The 20,664-nt window shown below is 27.3% G+C and overlaps 1 protein-coding gene across 9 annotated transcripts in view; it reads right to left on the minus strand.

Annotated features, from left to right (window-relative positions):
* LOC129958101 (histone-lysine N-methyltransferase NSD2-like) overlaps positions 1-20,664 on the minus strand; it is a 175,610-nt gene that overhangs the window by 116,647 nt on the left and 38,299 nt on the right. For all 9 annotated transcript variants that reach the window (XR_008783143.1, XR_008783144.1, XM_056070296.1 and 6 more), the window contains 2 exons: positions 16,011-16,201; positions 6,061-6,193 (listed from right to left, as the gene is read on the minus strand). Coding sequence is in view for 7 of the 9 variants with exons in the window: in XM_056070296.1 (XP_055926271.1) it covers positions 6,061-6,193; positions 16,011-16,201 (324 nt within the window). In the remaining 2 variants the exon portion in view is untranslated. The remainder of the gene's footprint in view (positions 1-6,060; positions 6,194-16,010; positions 16,202-20,664) is intronic.

Here is a 20,664-nt window from a genome sequence, read left to right on the forward strand (position 1 = left end):
AATTGGAATTTTTGTATTATATTTAAAGCCCTTGGATTTCAGAAGCCATGTGCGCATATTCCCGGGATAACACTGATTCAAAAAAATTGCACTTGGTTTATATATTTTTAAAGAAAAGCAGTGTCAAATATATAGAAATGATAGATTAAAATAAAATCTTTTCTTATACATGCTTTTACAAACGCTTCTGCCATATTAGAAATGTCAAATTCTTTAGAAAACCAAGAATATTTCGTTTTGTATTTTATTTTTGGAAGCCTTCGACCATTCAGTGTATTCACTTTTGTATGTCTACACTGAATTGAGTAAACATTTTTTTATCATATTGTTAAAAACCTTTTACATTAAAATTGCATGCAGAAAAAAAATTAAATAATTTATTGATAAAAATGTTAAAATATAAATATTCTGCGAAGAAGTAACCAAGGAACAATAGTGCAACAATATGGTGAAGTGACAGCTAAGCCAACTTTATATACTATTTCCATGAAAAACATAAAATTATCCCCAAAAAGATTGTCAATAGTAAGCCAAGACGACAAATAGTAATCAAATCACTATGAGAGTAATGATACTCCTTATATCTGATAACGAAATGAAACTTCCGTGAGAAAATGCTGATGACCTTTAACAAGACTTTTTTAGACAAGTGTTGAAAATAAATATAAAGTGCGAGAAATTTGCTTTAAAAATGTATTTATTAAAAAGGAACATGTTTATAATTTTCCCACACGGAAGACATTTATAAAAATTATAATTCTGATCTGCATAATACAAATTTAATCTAATAAAATGAATTATAATTTTTAGTTTTAATCTTTATATCTCTTACGTTTTAACTTTAACAAAATGAAAAAAATACATAGAAAGGGCTTTAAATTCAAATGGATATCAATTATGTTTAGTTCTTTCTATATGTATGTATGTATGCTTTTATGTATATACATTCCACAAGCTGATACTTGAAACGAGCTAATATAATTTTTACGTTAAAGCTGTTCAAATAAGTGTTTTTTTGTTTTTGTTTTTTGCAAAATAATAAGCGTTTGGGTAAAAATGATAGGAATCATATTATTAATTTTAAAAACAGCTGTTTATTAATTCTCAAGAGAAGAAAAAACATTTTCAATCAGAAAATGTTGCTAATTACTGAAATTCCTTCAAATCTGAAATACATTACTTCATTTTCTAGCTTACTTACTGTCAGATTTAACTATACATAATCCAATGCACCACAAACGACATTGAAATGCAACATCTAAACATGCTACATATATAAATATGAAAATAAAAAGGTGTTAAAAAATTTTTTTAAATGAATTTCTAAATAATTCTTTTTCAATAATTCACAATATGCATAATATGGTCACTTGCATTTAACGAGAAAAAAAAAAAAAAAAAAAAAAAAAAAGAAGAAACTAACTGCAAACATCTCTCTTTCCGACATTCAGCACAGTCAAGACTGTTCTGTATTTCTGAAAGCTTATGAGCAATTTTTGTTCATTTGTATGTAACTAAAATTTAAAAAAAAAAAAAGTTTTGAGAGATTTAATTAAATAACTTGGTAGGAATGTTGCTTTTTTCAAAATAAAAATTATGATTACTCCTATATAACCATGAATTGAAGAAAAATAGTTGTAAAATATATTGTTACACAAATACTAATACATGTTAAAAAGGATTTTTTTAAAGTTTTTATGAAAGCAGTGACCAACTTAATTTTATAATTCAGATTTATGGTTGCTAAAATTTACTTAGCTTGTTTTTGATCACTTACTCACAAGAGCATATTGAACTTCAAATTCTATTGGACATGTAACATTTACTCCTTATACAATTCCGCTTTTTGTGCAATGCATCTCTTAATTTTCAGTAATCTCAACAAAAATGGGAACTTGAAAAACGAAAGTGTTTAAATTTCAACTAATACATAAGCTTTCCCATTTAGCATTGTTTATGAGCATTACAGATAATATTCTTATCTAATATTAATTAATTTCACTAACATTGATCCTTATACATACAATAATTTATTACATTAAGGAGTAACAGAATTTAAAAATGGATACACTTTCTAAAAATTACAACGCTATAAATTCTGAAAAAATTACAGCACAAAATTGATTTTTGCATCAAGATAAAACACAAAAAAATTATCTTTTTAATGATATCAATCCTTTAATCTACAAATTTTTTCGATTTTTAATGAGTTTTTAAAGAAATGTTTTACCTATATTTTTCAACAATGTTTTTCGCACAAAATAAAAATAAAATTTATGGGAAAAAATTAGCTTTTATCAACCTATTGCAATCACATTGACAGAAATTCAAATTAAAAAATATAAATCAACTATTATTGTAAATTAAATATATAAAAGTGTAAATTTCAGCAAGTTTCTGTATGAAGCGAAAAAATTTGAAATATATTTTCTAAAAAGTAAATGGGGGAAAAGATTTCTATGACCTTTTACAATATCTATATTATTCATTAAATCAAACAATTAAATTCAAGGCAAAAATGGTTTAATATAACTGTTGGATAATCACTGTAATCAGCACCCATCAGTTAATTTTAATCAGAGGCATGCATCTACTAACAAAATTGTCTAAATTAGCTAAACAATTATATTTTGTTACTTGAGTCAATAAAAATGCTCCGATGAATTAAGAATTTTAAATTTTTACATAGGTCCTTTACATTACCCTTTGTCCCCCTTTTACATGTTTACCCTTTTACATTAACCTTTGAATCATTTTTAACAAATTTTTTTAGATCAATATTTTCACCCTTAAAACTCCGATCTCTTCTCTCAGGCACCATTCAAGGCAGTGCGTCATTTTGGTGTTTTATTTAATTATTTTATTAAATTTTGACTGGTGAAAATATGTAGATTAATTTTCTGTTAAAATTCAACTTAAAAAAATCCATCTATATTAATTTTTCGGAGCAATGAATAAGTCCTATTATTCGGCAAATATTTATGCATCTAATTACTTTTCAAAGCGCCAAGGGTTAAAAAAATCTTTGAACTTCAACCAACTAAATCATGCACTAAAACTAAATTTATGAAATTTGAAAATTGCTCTTCTATAAAAAGTGGCAATTTTAGAACACTTCATAGACCATTTCAAAGAAGATATGCCAATCTTTTACCAGGATATCTCAACAGTGATTGGCCTATGGTTATGAAAATTTTAGTTATGGAAGTTTATTTATTGAACTTGAGTTAAAAGTTGAAGTATCAAGAGTACAGTACACTCCCGATTATCCGCGGAATTGGGTGGCGCGGCCGCCGCGGATAACAAAAATCGCGGATAATCCGAAAAAAGCTAAAAACGGGTATAGCAAAAGAGAAAACAGTCCTTCCAACTTTGAAAAATCGTGTTATGTACAATGAAACGTAAAATAAACAGCAGGAAATGTTTAACTAACACTTAATATTTTAGTATATCACTCAAAACTAATCTAAAATGCATTTTGTTAATGAAAACAGAAAAGTGCTTTGTACTTACGAGAGGCGTCAAGGATACACAGAAAAATTAATACATATGTACTGTTTTAATACTGTAATGTATTATGTAATTACAAAAGCATAACTGTAAAACAAAACCTTTTTGAAGAAATCAGTCATTTGTGTTTGCTTCTTGCTTTGGAAGCCTATTCTCTTTGCTTGGAAGCAAAATAAAAACTTAGTGCAGCAGGCGCAGATAATCCGCTCCGCGGATAAACCGCCCGCGGATAATCGGGAGTCTACTGTATTTTGCAGAATATGATTCCTTGGGACAAAAGGGCTGTAAAATTTAAACTTCATAATTTTTTCATAAGAACATTTATTGACTGAAGTCAAACTATTTCCATTTACATCATTTAAATGTTTTGAAATTAAAATTAAAAACAATTTTACGATAAATTAGAGAAATGTTTTTTTGAATACTTCTTTAAGATATTATATAAATTACGAAAATTATTCTGCATTGCATATACAACTTCAATGATGAGCGACTCTGCATTCAATTTTCATATTCAAAAAAATGATACGCTTGGTTTCAGTAAAAAATGTTTTTCGATTAATTGCAGTTTAACATTTCCACTCTAATTTAATGTGCAAATTTTATGAGTTCTGACAAAAATTAGTAAGAGATAAGTAATACAATGAAAAGAACTGTTTAAGACTACATAATAGTATGACTGAATTATATAATTATCAAAATCTGAAACTTTGGTGGCTAAATATTTTGCAGAAAAAGCTATTAAGAGACCAAGTTACATAAAATATATAATTGAAAATTTTATAAATCTTTTATACTGGCGAACTGCTGATCACCAAAGGCGGCTAGTTTCTTAATGAAGATATTGCTTAGTAAACTATTGTAATATACATACATGCACGCATACATTTTTTCCCTTTTTATGAGTATAGATAATCAGGATTTTCAAGAAAATTCATTCAGAAATATGAGAATGTTTAAATATTAGTAAATAAAACAGCTATAGATTTTCTTCTATCTTACTTCTTTTTAAATGAATTTAATTCCGCTATTTATTTTTTTGATAAAAACAGTCTTACTTTCTATTAATAATAGAATTACTTAACATTAATTGCAAGATATATGAATAAGAAATGTATGTACAAGATCTCATAAATGCAAGATCAAATAAAAATCTTTACGAAAAAAAATAGACAAAATAGCATCGATTTCTGAATTATATATATATATTAAAAAAATGCAGTTATAAAAATATCCAGAGGGGGAAAGCTACGAAAACATCTTTTTTTTTTTCTCTCTCCTGGCCCTGCACTTGAAAATAATATTTGCAATTTTAATTTATTTTTGTATTTCCACCTTTATTTAATTTCAAAGAAATTTTTTTAGCTTTGATTCCTTTGGAGTAATATTTTCACAGGATGCTGTGCATTTTACTTCTGCAATTCCATTATCACCCATTAGCCCGACCGGAGGTGTGGCTAAATATGCAAAATTGGGTTTACGAATAAACCGCAACATCGGACTTACAAACTCTTTTGCAAAAGTTTACTAATTTTGTGTCCAGGGGTGCGATAGTATTCGCTGAAATAAGTGTGGATTGTGAAGGCGCAGATAACCGATCACAGGTGTGTGGAACTTGTGCTCAGTCACCCCTCTAGATGAACGTCACGTGACCCCAGTAAACCTACAATGCAAGTGCAAAAGACACCTTTTAATGAGGTAGGGGATAATTTATTGAGCACAAGTTCTCCATTCCCTGCAAGCAATAGAAGGTTTTAAAAAAGTTAAATCAATAAAAGAGATTTTTTCTCAGTGCATGCATGCATACATACATATATACATACTATCATAGGAGAAACTTTTTTCAACCTTTAACCTTTGAACTCATTAATGCAAATGAATCGACAACCAGTATCACTTCCTTCTTTATGGTCAGCACTTTCCATTGAAGGATGAGATTAAACAAAGAAAACGTATTCCTATACTAGGGCAAATCAAACCTCCAGAAAATTTTATCTTCAGAAAGAAACATAAGCACTTTTGCAAAAAAATAAAAGGACCATAAAACTTTCAAGAATGCTATGCACCATGTTGAGAATATTTTTGAAATGACAATCTGAAAAAATAAGAACAGCAAAGACAATCAACATGTTACCATTTGAAACAGACCTTCTCAGTTTAAACTTTTCAGCAAGACCAATATGAAAAGTATAAAAAATATTATATTTACAATAACTGAAGTCTGGTACACACATCTGATCTTTTTTTACCTAATAATTTGCCAGACACCTCTCTGGAATCAGAAGTGTGTTGTAGGAAATATGTGTGCACTAACCAATTTATATATTTCACTCTGTGAATTGTTTCTTCAACACTTTGTTACAAATTACTGGTCCATTAAAAGTCAGATGTATGTATTGGGCTGAAATTACATCACAGATACCTTCATTTATTTTAAAACAACGGAAATAGAAAATAGTAGAAATTGATACTTTGATAAACTCGTTCTTGATTTATATTTTTGAAATGATAGTCAAAAATATTAAGAGCAATAAAAGAATGTTATCTTACCTTTTGAAGATTTTTTTGATTTAAGCTTCTCATAATCAAAAACATAACTTCGAAATCTTTCCCCTAAATTTATAATTTTTGCAGCCTCTTCAGCCTCTTCTACTGCAATTAACCATTTTTTCCTTGACGATGCCTACGCAGAATGACTATAATTATTATTTGAAATATTTGTAATTCAAAAAAGCATATTTCAAAAATACAATCAACAGATACTTGGCACAAAGTTTATATGAAATAACATACAAGTTAATCTGAAATTTAAAATGAATAAATAAAAGTTGGATAAAATAGCAATAAAAGTCCAAAAATTGCTCATCAGTAGGAAAAATCTATAAAATAACTTTTAAAGTGTTAATAGAAAATTTGGCATAAGCATTTGGAGCTTTAAAGCTCCTGCCTGCAACTTATCCGGGCCAATTCTTTTCCACAAGATTTCTACAAAAGCTACGAATAAAACACCTTTGTACAAATGATCAGAAGCAAAAAAAAATGTCATATACTCCAATATATTGATTCATTAAGATGAGGAAGCTTCATACAGAACAAAATATTTTTTTAAAATTTAATGTCTGGGCACCCAACATGCACAAACTTTGCCATAATAGTGGCCATTCTGTGGTCACAACATGTACTTGCCCAGGGCATGGCAAATCCTTGATGTTTATGCATCCTACCTCATAATGCTGACACCAACAGAATATTCTGCACCAAGTAAAACACTGCTCTCTGTACACTTTTCTCATCCTGCGATAAATTTATGAAACACTCTCCACTTTTAAAACAAAGATATTGGGTAACTGATCTTTATGCTAATCTGGAATAACACATCATTAAATGAACTGTCGAAAAAAAACTCTCCAGAAATCAGGATATTGATAGATAACAATTAGATATGATGTGCAACTCGGATTATCACTGCACCTATCAACTAATATATCTACTAGGACTTGAAACAATGCTGATAAAGCTAAGGTCTATCATTTAGGCACACCTTGGAGTATTGATCTTTCAGTTTATATTAAACCAAACATTACATGTATAAAGTAAATACAAACAAAAAAAAACAGGGTAAAATACGAATTTAACTTTATCAAAACATAGACCTTGCATATGTTTTCAGTTTACAAATTTTTAAGGCAGATTACTAAAAAAAATTGGGGGGGGGGGACCCATTGACCCCAAATTCTTAAACAACTTTTTCAAACAGAAAAAAATGAGATCCAAAGATAAAAATTAGTGACTAAAATCAATATGGAATTTTTTCGTTTTATGGCATTTTGCAAACAATATAATAAGGGTTTAGAATAGAACTACGCAAAAATGAATCGTTTCACATTAAGCATGAATGAAATTTCAAGTTTAGAGAGAAATCTAAATTATATCCATTATTTTTATTAGAATGTCCAATTATAAGTTATTTTTAGGTATTTTTTTTAACCAAAAACAAAAATTTAATTTCTACTAAATTGCTGTTGTCCCACTTATTCCAGTTGAATTCACTTGCATAACATAATGCTGATTATTTAATTCAGTTCTCCTCAAAATAAAATATAAAAAAGAAAATTTTTTACATGGACAAAATAAATATATTTTAAATTAAATTGCCACAAATGAATTGTAGAATGATTTTTTAGAATATTGTATATGCTGAAACTTTTAAAAATTATATTTAATGCTGTTAAAAAAAATTATTCCTGCTATAATGAATAACAAAATTAAAATAGTTTGATTTTATGAAGATAAAATTTTTATAAATGCAAAATCTTAAAATTATTCATTTATAGCAATCATAAACTGTCCAAAAATTATACTAGTAAACTAAGGGAATGAATTTAACCAGATATCGAATTAAGAAAACAATGCTTTTATTATAATATTTGGAAATAAACAAAATATAAAAAATCTTTTCTGCTGCAATTAAAATATGCTTAATCTTAGTTTTTTATTCTCCTGCATATGATAATGCAAGAGAATAAAATTCTTTAATTCTGAGAGTTATTAATATAAATTAGCAAAAAAGGGAGGGGGAAAGAAAAACTATCATGCATTGTAAAAATATTGAAAAAATAAGTATCAAATAATTAAATACTCAAAAAATTCAAGGGCAATATTTTACTATTAAGTCGATACTACAGTGAAACCTGTCTATAAGGATACTTTTACTAATGAGTTGATATCACAGTGAAATCCGTTTATAGGGATAATGTAAGGAAACTATAATAAATATTGTTATTAACAGAATTTGGTTATAGACAATTTGAACATTTATAATTATATTTTTGAAACTTCAGACTATATTAAAGAATTTCAAAACGAAAATATTACGTACAATAGCTTTATTATATATAAGTAAGCATCATTTTGTTTGAAGAATACAATTTCGAAGACAGAAAGACTCATTGAAGTTTTAAATTTCGCTTTATTTTCTTTCCCGGGAGGCAGGCAAGCATGTTTAAGTACAAGCGGTGCGGACAAGCACGTCCACTCACAGCAACAGATTAGTCAAGAAGTGGCGTAAAAAGAGGAAGAAACAAATTAGTGCCGTCTTATATGTTGCGATGTTTTAATAGGGATTTCCATGGTATGTCAATCAAAATACAAGGGAAACACAGGGATCTTTTGTAAGAATTTGTCCCTTCGCGCAGAGCATATGAAAGTGTTGGAGTTTAGCCGATTCAGCAATTTTATAAAGCTTCCATTGAATTAATTAAGTTAAGAAAGTGGAATTGGATCAGGAAATAAGAATGAAATTACTATGGGCTAAATTAAGATAAAGTTTTGGAAATTAATTTGTATTAAATTAAGAGTTTAAAATATCATTACATACAACATTATATAACATAACAGATATAAACATAAGTTTATTACATAAGAAAATTGCAGAAAAAATTAATTAGGGATTAAAAAAATTTTGCCATTTGCTTCAAAATGTAAGGCAATATTTGTGCATATGTACATTTCAACCATCTAAAAAAATTAACCCATCAAAACATTATATGCATGAAAAACATTTCATAATGTTTCAACATAATACTAAACATTGAGGATATGGTATATTTAGAAGAAATTTGAATTTTGTTTTAGAGCAATCAGCTGCCATTTCCTTAGCACACTGATCATCGGGACAATTCTGCTAAAATGCTTTCAATCTCAGCGAATACATACAAAGCACTGTCTAAGTTTAAAAAATCTTCCAACATTCAATAGAAAACATAAATATGATGAGTTTTGAAAAACAGCCATGAATAAAATGTCTGTACATTCTCCTTAAGCAAATTCAGTCAAATCTATGTGTTTAAATTGTTTTTTCCTTCAAGAAATAAAGCAATTCCAATAATATTAGTTTAAGAATGCTATCACAGAATTTCCAAGCAACCATTTTAAAATATTAAAAATGAATTGCAAGGAAAACATTGTCCATTGCAGTGATGGGCTAGGTCATTAAAACACATGAATCAACAATGGAGCATAAGAAAACTACTAAAAGTTGATATTTTAAGATATTATTTGATTCAATAATATAACAAATTATGATTAATAAACTATACGACTCATTTTTTAAAAATTTAAATATACGATTAATTAATTCAAAATTTAAAAATCACCTATAAAACAAATATCAAGGAGAAATATATGAAGAAATATTTGTTTATTTTCATTGTGTTAATGGCATTTGGAGAAAAAAAAATTACAATTATTATTCACTTACTATAAAATTTGTCTTAATTTTTATATATGTAAGTATTGAATTCAAAGAAAATCCTGGTTGTAATGGAGACATTTTAAGAAAGGACAGGTTTTACTTACTGCATAAGAATGATTGAGCTATCATAAATTTTATTTTTATATTAAGGGTATCTATTTAATTTCCTTCCGTGGTAAAATATAGAATTAAAAAGATTTCAGTCATACTGTCATTCATTCACTGACAGTCATGTAATTAGATATATTAAACATTTTTAATATTTATTGTTTTACACCAATAAATATTAAAAATGTAAGAATAGAGAGACTCACAAATGTGATAACAATTGTGGTTAGCAATTCATTAAAAACAAAAAATCAAAATTTATATTCACTGTTTTTTATTAGAATAAAATGTATGATAAAAAAATCCACAAATTCACAAGAATTTTTAATTACTAAAAAAATATTACTAAAATGCTAAAATATTAAAAGCTAACAAAAACCAATTTAAGAGATCTTTTTAAAATACTGAATATAATTTTTATTCCTATTAATTAATCATAAACAAGAAACTATCAAACAAACTATTAACAATAAACAAGAAACTGAAATTTTACATTATCGCTCAATTGAATTAATACCATATACATTGCAAAGAATAATTAAATATCATATACATTGCAACAAAAACTTACAAATACTTTTCAGAAACAAAAACCTTTCCATGCACTTTTTTTCAATTCTCACCAAAAATGTTATCTTTTTTTCTAATAATTCATTTTAACCTATGGAGTAACTATTTAAGTAAAGCCTTTTCTTAAGTAGTAGTAAAAACGGCAACAATTGAATAAATTTTTCAAAAATATTAAAAGTGCTTCCCTAAGTTCATACACATTAAATAATATATATCTAACTGTCCCAAATAAAACATACTGCATTAATTATAAGCAGAACTTAACTCAATATTTTAACATTCCAATTTTATGTAAAAATCATGACAAAAAAAATGAAATGTACATCAGTAAATGGTAACCATATCCTAATGGAATGTGTTATATAATAGTTTTAAAATGAAACCAAGAATTAGAGGGAATATATAAGTGATATTGAACATGCAATGATAAGCAGTATAAAAACATTGAAGTGCTAATAAAAAAGATGAAATCAGCATTTAAACTGAATTTCCCGTGGTATAATATTTCATTTACTAAAAATCGTTACAGTAGCTTTTTAATTGCAAACTAAAATTTTACAATTGTGGTACTGTGTGGCACTATTGCTATCAATTACTTCCCAAAAATACTTTATTTTTCAGAATTCATTCAAATTAGCACTTTCTAATAAAATGTTATGCTGATAAAAAGATTAAAACAGTTGAGTTGCCTTTGGTAGTCATCATGGATGTAATGATAAATCAATTTTACAGATCAAAATAGCATGGAACAAATATTATGTGTCTAAATACATACAATATGTACCAGTTTCAGAGATCAATAATTTACTTGTTATGATCATTTTCAATGCTTAGATGGGAAAATCTAAGGAAATTAAAAAAAATCTTTAGATTGTTACTGTCACTGACTCAATCCTTCCCCCCCCCCCTTCTACTTCCTGTTCACTGTTCTACTTCCTTCCATTGATTCACTGAGCTAACAGCTATGACCAAAAATACTGTCAATTTCACAATGAGCAAATGTTGCATGTTGGAAGCATGAAAGAAAATGCAATCTTCTGAAAGGGAATAATCAACTTCCCAGACTAAATCAACAGAAGCTGTAGGCAAGTTGAAAATATTTAAACCGTTTCTTAATTATTGAAATGTAGGTGTAATACTGAATCTGTAGTCCAGAAAAATGACAATTCGACTCGTACACATATGCAATATAGGAAGAATGAGGATAATTTATCAAAATGAAAGAAAATGAATGGCAAGCGAATAGACCATTATTTTGTTAAAAAACTGAAGATTTTAAAATCATTTTAATAGCTTGCAAAATCTTTTGATGAACTATCTATTCATATGAATGTTGAATGACAAAGCATGTTAGTCTGGATAACTTTTTAAAAATTGTTTTAAAAATTAAAATATATGCTATTCTGCACATAGTACAAATTTCTATTCTGTACATGTTTTTTTCTATATTTTTTTTTCTCACATATTTGCATTCCAACAAAACCTAAGTATTTTAAATCATTTCGGTACTACTGATTACTATTAGTAGTATCTACTGCATAACCTTTCCAGAAATATAAACTGAAAATATTTAAAACTTAGTACACCTGTGAATTAAGAGCATTTACAATATCAAAGACATTATGGTAAATATTTTTTACGTTTAATTTTTTTTAAATATTCAACTCAAATTGCATATATGTATTATCAAGATCCAAGAGAAATCTGTAAACCATACATATACAATATTAAAATTTAGGAAATCTGTCTAATAAACTTTCTCTTAAAAATTAATAATTTACTTTTGAGGGGGGAGGCTGTTACTGAAAAAGTGCGATTCAGTAGTTATATATATTACATAAGCACAGTAAAAATTCAAATGCTTATACTAACACTTTATAGAAAATTATCATAAAATTATCATTTCCAAGAAATGACTCGCGAAATTTAAAGGAAAATAAGACTAGCACACAAAAAAATGCTAGAAATTTATTCAGCCAAAAACCAATGAATCTTTTCTGAAAGGAATATATATTTATCTATTTAATAATATTTTGAGTAGCCCCCAAATTTATGAATCTGAGCAGCAGAGACAAATGTATAGATTTTTTTTCATACATAAAAACAGCATTAACATATTTTAAAACAATTAAGAAAGAATTGTTAGCTTTTTTTTACAGCAAAAGAAAATCGAGTATGATTAAATCAAAATATTAAAAGAAATTTTCTGAACAGGAAAATAGCTAGGACATGTTTAAACAAACTTGCCAAAAATAATTACAAAAAATGAAATAGTAATTATTTTGTTAAATGTAGCAGGAAATCAGTTAGCGACTCCACTACATAAGATATAATTATATCATTATTATTTATTAGCTGAATAAGTATATTGCATATATGTCACTCTAGTTGAAAAAGATCATCCTTATCTATAGTGAGCAGAATGCAAGAAATACAGAGTTAAGCACCAAATACCAAAATTACAATGTTGTACAATCAAAAAAGAAAACGGAACACCTTTGTATCTTTGTTATTTATTATGGCATCTTCACAAATTTGATATTGGTGGAAATATTCTAGAGGATAGGTTAGTTAAGATAGATTATCTCAAAAATTCGGTGGAAATGATTCTAGAGGATAGGTTAGTTAAAATAGATTATCTCAAAAAATTTTCCGTTATAGGTATTTTTTTTAACTAAATTTGTCATAATGAAATTGACTTTACAGTTAATAAAACTTTAACTGATATTAACTTTTTAATTAACTTTACAGTTACCTAAAATTATACATTTCTCAAGCAAAAGAAATAAAGAATTTAAAATTTCTATAAGAATAGTAATCATTCATATCACAATGAAAATTACCATGTTTCTACAAATAATCATCTTAAGATTGTTTTCCTGTTCATAGATTAAAAATGTTGATCATAAGTCAATTTAAGAAATTGAAAAAATAAATAGTCACCAATTAGAAATTTAAAAAAATAGTTTTTATAAATACATTTCTTTATAAATATTAAACTATTTATGAATAACACAAAATATAATGTATTGTATAAACTTGTATTCGTCTTAAAACAAGTTTAATGAACACATCATACCAACATACAGGCGTAGAGAGAAAGAAATCCCTAATTAACTCTTTCAACACTAGCGACAAGATATCTCGTCTTTCAGATACTTCCAATTACAGGTTTCTGCGAACTAATATTTGTTTTATGCTAGTTTAGATAGGCTGAACTTTCTAATAAATATCTGAAGAATACCTTTACTTTTTTTCCCTTTATTTTTTTTTTTTTTTTATTTATTTGTTTAAAAAGTGTCAATAGTTATTAGAATTAATATTTGTCTTTTCATTTAGTTTTTATCTAATTCATCCTTAGCAATAAATGTGTTAAAGAGGAAAAATTGAAAAAAAATAGACAATTTTACAATAAAATATTTAGTAAAATTACAAATAACTACGTATTTAACAATTCATAAAAACAAATTTTACTGAAAAAATAATGAACACAGGATGGCCAGCATTTCTGCTGTTTGAATTACCCTAACATTTCTATGTTTAAGAAATTTCCCCAACATTTTCCGGATGTTTCCGAGATCTTCAGAACAATGTTGCTTTATTTTATTCTGTTTAATTACTGCACATTATGTTTTAACTTTATTTGAAAAATTGTTCTATTCTAAACAAAAATCAATTAAAATAAAATTTAATTCTTAGGAGAAAAAATCTTTTTCACTTACTGAATTTCAGATAACCTTCAACTAAGTAAAACCCTTCCCGTTTTTAACAAATACATTAACCAACACTAGAAGATACATCCCCATCTAGACTAACCTTTAGCCAACCAGTCATATCTCGGAACTATTTGTCAAATTTATTCAAGAAAAATGCAGTACAAAAATATATGCATATTGGCAGAGTGCTTAAGAATTAAATGATTTATTTTCTTCCAGTAGGATCTCCCCTATCTATAATGTTTACCAACATGCAAATAGAACTCATTGATAATTTTACTAACAGATAAAAATTCATTTACAAATACAAAATGAAATCTCTGCATCAAAATAAGAACAATTCACCAATGAAATCAAAATTGCATTGACTTTTAGCTCATCAATTATAATAAAAAAATTGTTTGCACGCTGGCTCAATACTCAACCTTTCTTTAAAATAGAGAAAAAAAGTGGAAAATTAGTCCTTATCAATTTTTCTTTACTGCATAAAAAGAAAAATGTTTCAGATGTATACATTTAAAAAAAGATAGTATGAATGAATTTTGTAAATTTTTATGGCTAACATTTTCATATACATCAAAACATTTTTAAAAAATGCTGCCCTTCTCTTTTTAAAACCTTTTTGAAAAAAATTGTAAAAAGGCATATGCACTTATAAAGTATCAAACAAATTAATTTCTTGTGTTTAATATTTTTAAATTATAGAGCATTTTGTTGAATATATGGGGAATTTTAAATGAACAAAAGATTTTAAAAAAATGTTAAAAGAGAATATTAGTAATAACGTCCATAATACCCATTCATATAAATAATTTAGTAGTCTTGTGTTCATAATTTTTAAAAATAAAAATGTTTTACTGACATATTTTTCGATACTGCACAATTCAACAAAAACTCCAAGAACAGGAGGGGGGAATTATTACAAAATACTTAATTAAAATAAATTCCTTTGTAATTATAATAATGGGTTAATATTTTGCAATAAGTTTTGAATATTAATACCCAAAATTCATACTTTCACTCTTGTAACACAAAGTAATCGATTTGACATTCAAAGGGAGATGGGGGGGGGGGGGAATAGCTCCATTTATATCTTTTTAAATAAACGAGATCCATTAAAGCTTAAAACCATAATAGTAACTGGAGTTGGATTTTAGTTAAGCTTTATCCATAGCACACAAAATCATTTGCGATAATTGTGCCGATAACTTGTTCTGAAAAAAAGCAAATAAAAACTTTTGGCGAAAATATTATATATTTATACATAAATGCAATAAATTAAGATATGGTGGTTAATTTTTCTCTATTTTAGATTAGTTTGATTTTCATCAGTTGCCAACGATAATTCATTCTACTTATGAAAAAATGCCAGATTTTTTAAAAAATCTTTTTTACCAAAATTCCAGTTTTATAATCAATTTGACTTTTCACCTATTTTCCCCGACCTCCTGGAATTATCCGACGATTCCCAGTTTCTCAGTCGTCTGGCCACTCTGTAACAACGTTTCAGTTATTTATATCTATTAATAGCAATAGAAAAAATTAAAAATCCAAAATGAAAACCCAGTAATGACACTACTTTTGTAGCTGTTATCAAAATTGAATAATGCTCTTCACATTCTACTATAATATACACACAGAATAAGGGGAGAGGGGGATCTTACTAGAATATTTACCGGCAAGAAAAGTCATACCACATGTTATATGTTTATATTCATATAACAAATTTTTTTTCAAAGTTTCAAATGCAGTATCTTTGAAATAGAAGTATCAGACACAAAAATTGAAAAATACTATATTAGTCGCAAAATAACCGAGTTTTATAAAATTATATTTCTACAATAAAAACTTACAGGTATGCTATATTTGGCTTTCAGCTTTCTTAAAAATTTAGTTCCACGAGAAGCGTTTGCAACAAGAAGATCCTGCATTCTTTCAAAGTAAGCACTTTCACCTTTAAACTCAAAGATATTACCAGCAACAGTCCAGCCGCGTTGAGGTGCCTCACCAAAGAACTGAACATGATAAATACGTTCATTCTTAGCTATAAAAAACAATAGCAATAATTAATATAATTATACAGTCATAAGGAAAGAAAGCCAATCAGCTTTATTCCGCTGCTGGCCATTGTATATTGAAATAAAAATTACCATATTAAAGATAATGAACACTACAAAATTATGTGCCTAAAATATCCAAAAGACATTATTACATATTAAAAACTGTACAAACTTTAAATTTTTTGTAAGATAAAATTAAATTTTGATATCGCAAATAGATTCCTAGGAAAAATTATCCAAAGTATAAACTTTGACTAAAATACTATGAATATATCAGGACATACTTGACATCTTCTGCAAAGAGATATACAGAAGATATTTCAATATATGGATACAATAGAACATCTTTTAAACACTGGCAAAAATATTTTCATTTTTGTGACACTTTAAAAACATGTATAAAGTTACAATCTACATATTACAATATTTGATACACGACAAAATATTAATGAACACTGCTGGTAAAATAGGCATTCTAGGTCAAATTGACACGTTCTACAATCTTCACCACCTCAGTTTTTCATAAAATTTGGCATAGGTATATTATTTACATGGGCTTGCAAAAATACCAATTTACTTCAAGACATGTTGACTCAGTTTTGAATTACAGCTTTGTCAAGCTATAAAAAAATGTGTCTAAAAATTATAAATGAAATTTTTTTGAATTGCTTTTTTAATTGTGCTATAGAGCTAAAAGTGGTGTCATTTTACAGTATTTCATATGCTCTTTCTTATGATAATCAATACTATAGGTTTAAATTTTTAAAAAATGAAAATATTTTTTTTTAGGATTTTTTTTTTTTTTTCAAAACATACCCATTTTAAAATTTCTAAATTAGTTTCAGGAAAATTTAGTATTATTATATAAATCACCAGCCAAAATACAAAATTTGGATGACGATGGGTAAAAAATGTTGAATTCAAAACTGAGGCTTCTTTTCTATTAATTCCTAGTATTCAGATGAGTAAGACAAAATAGTTAATATTTACTTTTCCCCATGAGGTTAAATATGAATACAAATCTCAAGGAAGAATACAATATAGAGTATAAAGTAAAACGTTTTATTACCTATTACTATATATTTATCATGAAACATGTTTATTTAGTATATAACATTTTCAAGTAGAATATCGCTTCTTCACACTCACAGAATTTAATAAGTTGACTACCAACACCCACATCAGTGTTTCTTGTATAAAACAATGATACAGATGACCTCCTCAAAAATATTAAATAAATGTTTTGTGTAACATATATTCACCTACAGTATGGGTTCTATAGATCATAGGGAAATTTTAGCACCCTCAAAAAGAACACACCTTTAAAGAAGGTTTTTTTTTTTTTAACGCACTTCTGGCATAATTTTCAGAATTTTGAAAATTTTTTTAACTAATATTCTCACATCCAACATTCTAACTCTGTTGTCTTTTTAAAAAACTGATGATATTATTCGAACATTATCTAATTTTAAACAAAAATGATCAAAAATGCCTTCATAGATTATATTTTTGTTTTCTACACGAGTTCAATGTTTTTTTTTTTTTTTTTTTTTTTTTTTTTTTAATAGGTGATCCAGTCAGTCGTAAATTGAAACTTCTTTCAGAAAAAGTTTTATTTCTTCACTGATTGTGCAAGAAAAATTATAAAATTAAGAATCATAGAAATTATATAGAAAGCTTATATGAATGCAAAATCAGCCCAAATTTATAAATCACTGTTTCACAATAGATAGATTATTTCCATATTTTTATGGAAAGTCTGGGACAACGAATTTTTGGACAATTTGAAATAAAGCAACTGAAGTTAGTCAGCATATCACAAAAAGCTAATAAATCCTATAATCTTGAGACAAAATTATTTTTTGAGTTAAGCAATTTGAGCAAAAATTTTCTAAACTGCATAGTTTCAATGATACATTGAACTTAAAGCTTGGATGGACTTTTTAATGCTATGAAATTTAATTCCAACAGAAGGTCTATGCAAAAGACCTCAGACAATGCGACAAAATTGGAATGCAGTATTACAATCAAATTCAGGGTAGCCAGTTAAATCTGGAAAAAATATTCTCAGTGTTTTCTCAGTTTTTGTCTATAAATATTCAAGATATGAGGAAATGCACGAATAACATTCATTTGCTAAATATATCAGAATATGGTTTTAAATAATGGAGAAAGCAATTAAAGGAAGTGACAATTCAGTATTATACAAAATAGATATTAAAAAACTATTTATATTTGCATACAGAAAATGTTTTTTATTTTCATTTATTATCTAGAATTTAAGCAAGACAAAATGTATACATTAGGGGAGGGGTATACGTTACCTCTCGTGCTTTTTAACTTCAAGTCACACAAAATTAAGGACTTGCAAGAAAATAAAATGAAAAACATTTTTATCATGACACAAATCATTTAATGTTTAATTACTAAAAAAAATTACATAACAAGATTACTTTTTTTTTTTTTTTTTACTCATCTTTGCGAAATCCAGCATCTGGACATAAATTTCTACAGACATCAGTTTCATGGATTTAACGAACCAGTTTATCAGTTTCATGGATTATGGCATTTCTGCACAGCCTAACACATATTTTTAGCTATTTCACTTTTAGGAGCATATGTGAAAATATTTCCGATATATCATTGAATACATTAAAGGACAAATGTGACGAGTTTTGATGCTCATAAAAATTCAGCTTTAAGTTATTGTAATTGAATTAAAAAGATCATAAACAGTTTATTTTTGGACATTAAATTAGACATGTTATCTTTTCCTGTATTTCTTTTATACTCTGTTTCACCCTAACTTGGCAGTATTGTAAAAGGCAGAAAATGTGACGCTCCGCGTTGGGAAAGAGTTCCCCATCCATTCCGACTTTAAAATAGTTAAAATGATCAGAAATATATCAAATATTATCATAAATTACAGAAATCCTTTTTTTATCAGTATGTATTTAAAATTATTCTCAAGTTAGAAGTGTTTATCTGTTAAGTATTTGTAAATAAAGCGAACGAATAAAACGAAACGATTGACATAATGAATTCCACTTTGGCTAGAACCGGTCTTCAAGGTCAAATATTTGGCGCGCTTTTCTTTTACGTCTCCGCCAACTCAGCTTCATTTAGTTCCCAACCATTATCATCTTTCGTACTTTTTTATTCTCGCTTTTTTACCAGCTGATATTTTTGATACTTTTAATCACATTAGTAGTTATTAGTTTTTATTGTTGAATATTTATACGATTCGTCATTTCTATTCACTTCTAAAATGTCTGAAAAAGAAAAAGTGTTATCACCAAATATGCTGAGCTCACCGATTTCGCTCAAGACGAGTGAAATCAACAAAAAGTGCAACATAAAAATAGAAATAAAGGCATCCAGTCCTTTAAGTACCCCTGGAAAGAAGCAGCCAGGCTCAGTAGGTAAACATTCAGGTCATTTTATGAAAAAGTAAATATGATGTAAAAATGATGATTTTACATTAAAATATGATGATTTTACATTATCCTGTATCTGACGAAAAATCCATGCATTTATTCGTAGAAATGAGATCCCAACATTGGATTAAGTTTTAAAAGATGTGAACGATGATACAGATATCTTTTCTAAAAACATTAACCGAACTACGCTTTACAGAATATTGAAAGATTTAGGGTTTTCTTTTGAGAAACGATGAAACGAAATGAAATAACTTTAATGATTTATTAAAATAATGTATTAATAATATTGAACAAAATAATGAAAATAAGGAAAAAATTAATTCTCTGATTTAAAATGATAATATAATAAAATTAATAAATATTTACTATTTGGCGAAAAATTTGTGAGATAAAGTTCCGCCAGCTATCTGCATTTCTAGTGACTTTATAGTTTAAAGTAACCCAGTTCCCCTCACAGCGACTGTGATTCGGCATGCCTAGAATATACACTACTGCCAAGTTAGGGTGAAACAGAGTATAGATACTAAGTCCAACATCAATGACGACTCTTTTGAACTAGCATGCAATCTTGCATGTTTTCCACTTTTGGCATGATTAATAAGTACCTGTTTTTTCATATTACTTAGGTTTATCTTCTTACAAAGCAAGCAGTAGAAAATAAATGGATTTTGAGGAACTTCTCAAACCCATTCAGAAATAAAATTGATTTTTTTATCTGTCCAATTCGTATTAAATAGATTTTGAATAGCTCATTGCTTTAAAAAAATTCTCCAATGTTCTTACAATAAGCTCACAGTTTCTCAAATAATGAACAAACCATTCAATAAATTCAAGCATAGTTGACTAAACACCAAGACGTTGCTTCTGCGGATTGAATATTGCTGATCCCGACAGAGAAATGCATTCCATTTTTTCATGCAATTACAGAATTCTTGCACATGCTCATTAAATGCAATTTGGGAATCACGTGGGGAAAAAAACAACCATCTCACAAATTGAATATGGAA

The sequence above is a fragment of the Argiope bruennichi genome, chromosome X1, assembly GCF_947563725.1.
Source record: "Argiope bruennichi chromosome X1, qqArgBrue1.1, whole genome shotgun sequence".
In the NCBI taxonomy this organism is placed as follows: domain Eukaryota; kingdom Metazoa; phylum Arthropoda; class Arachnida; order Araneae; family Araneidae; genus Argiope; species Argiope bruennichi.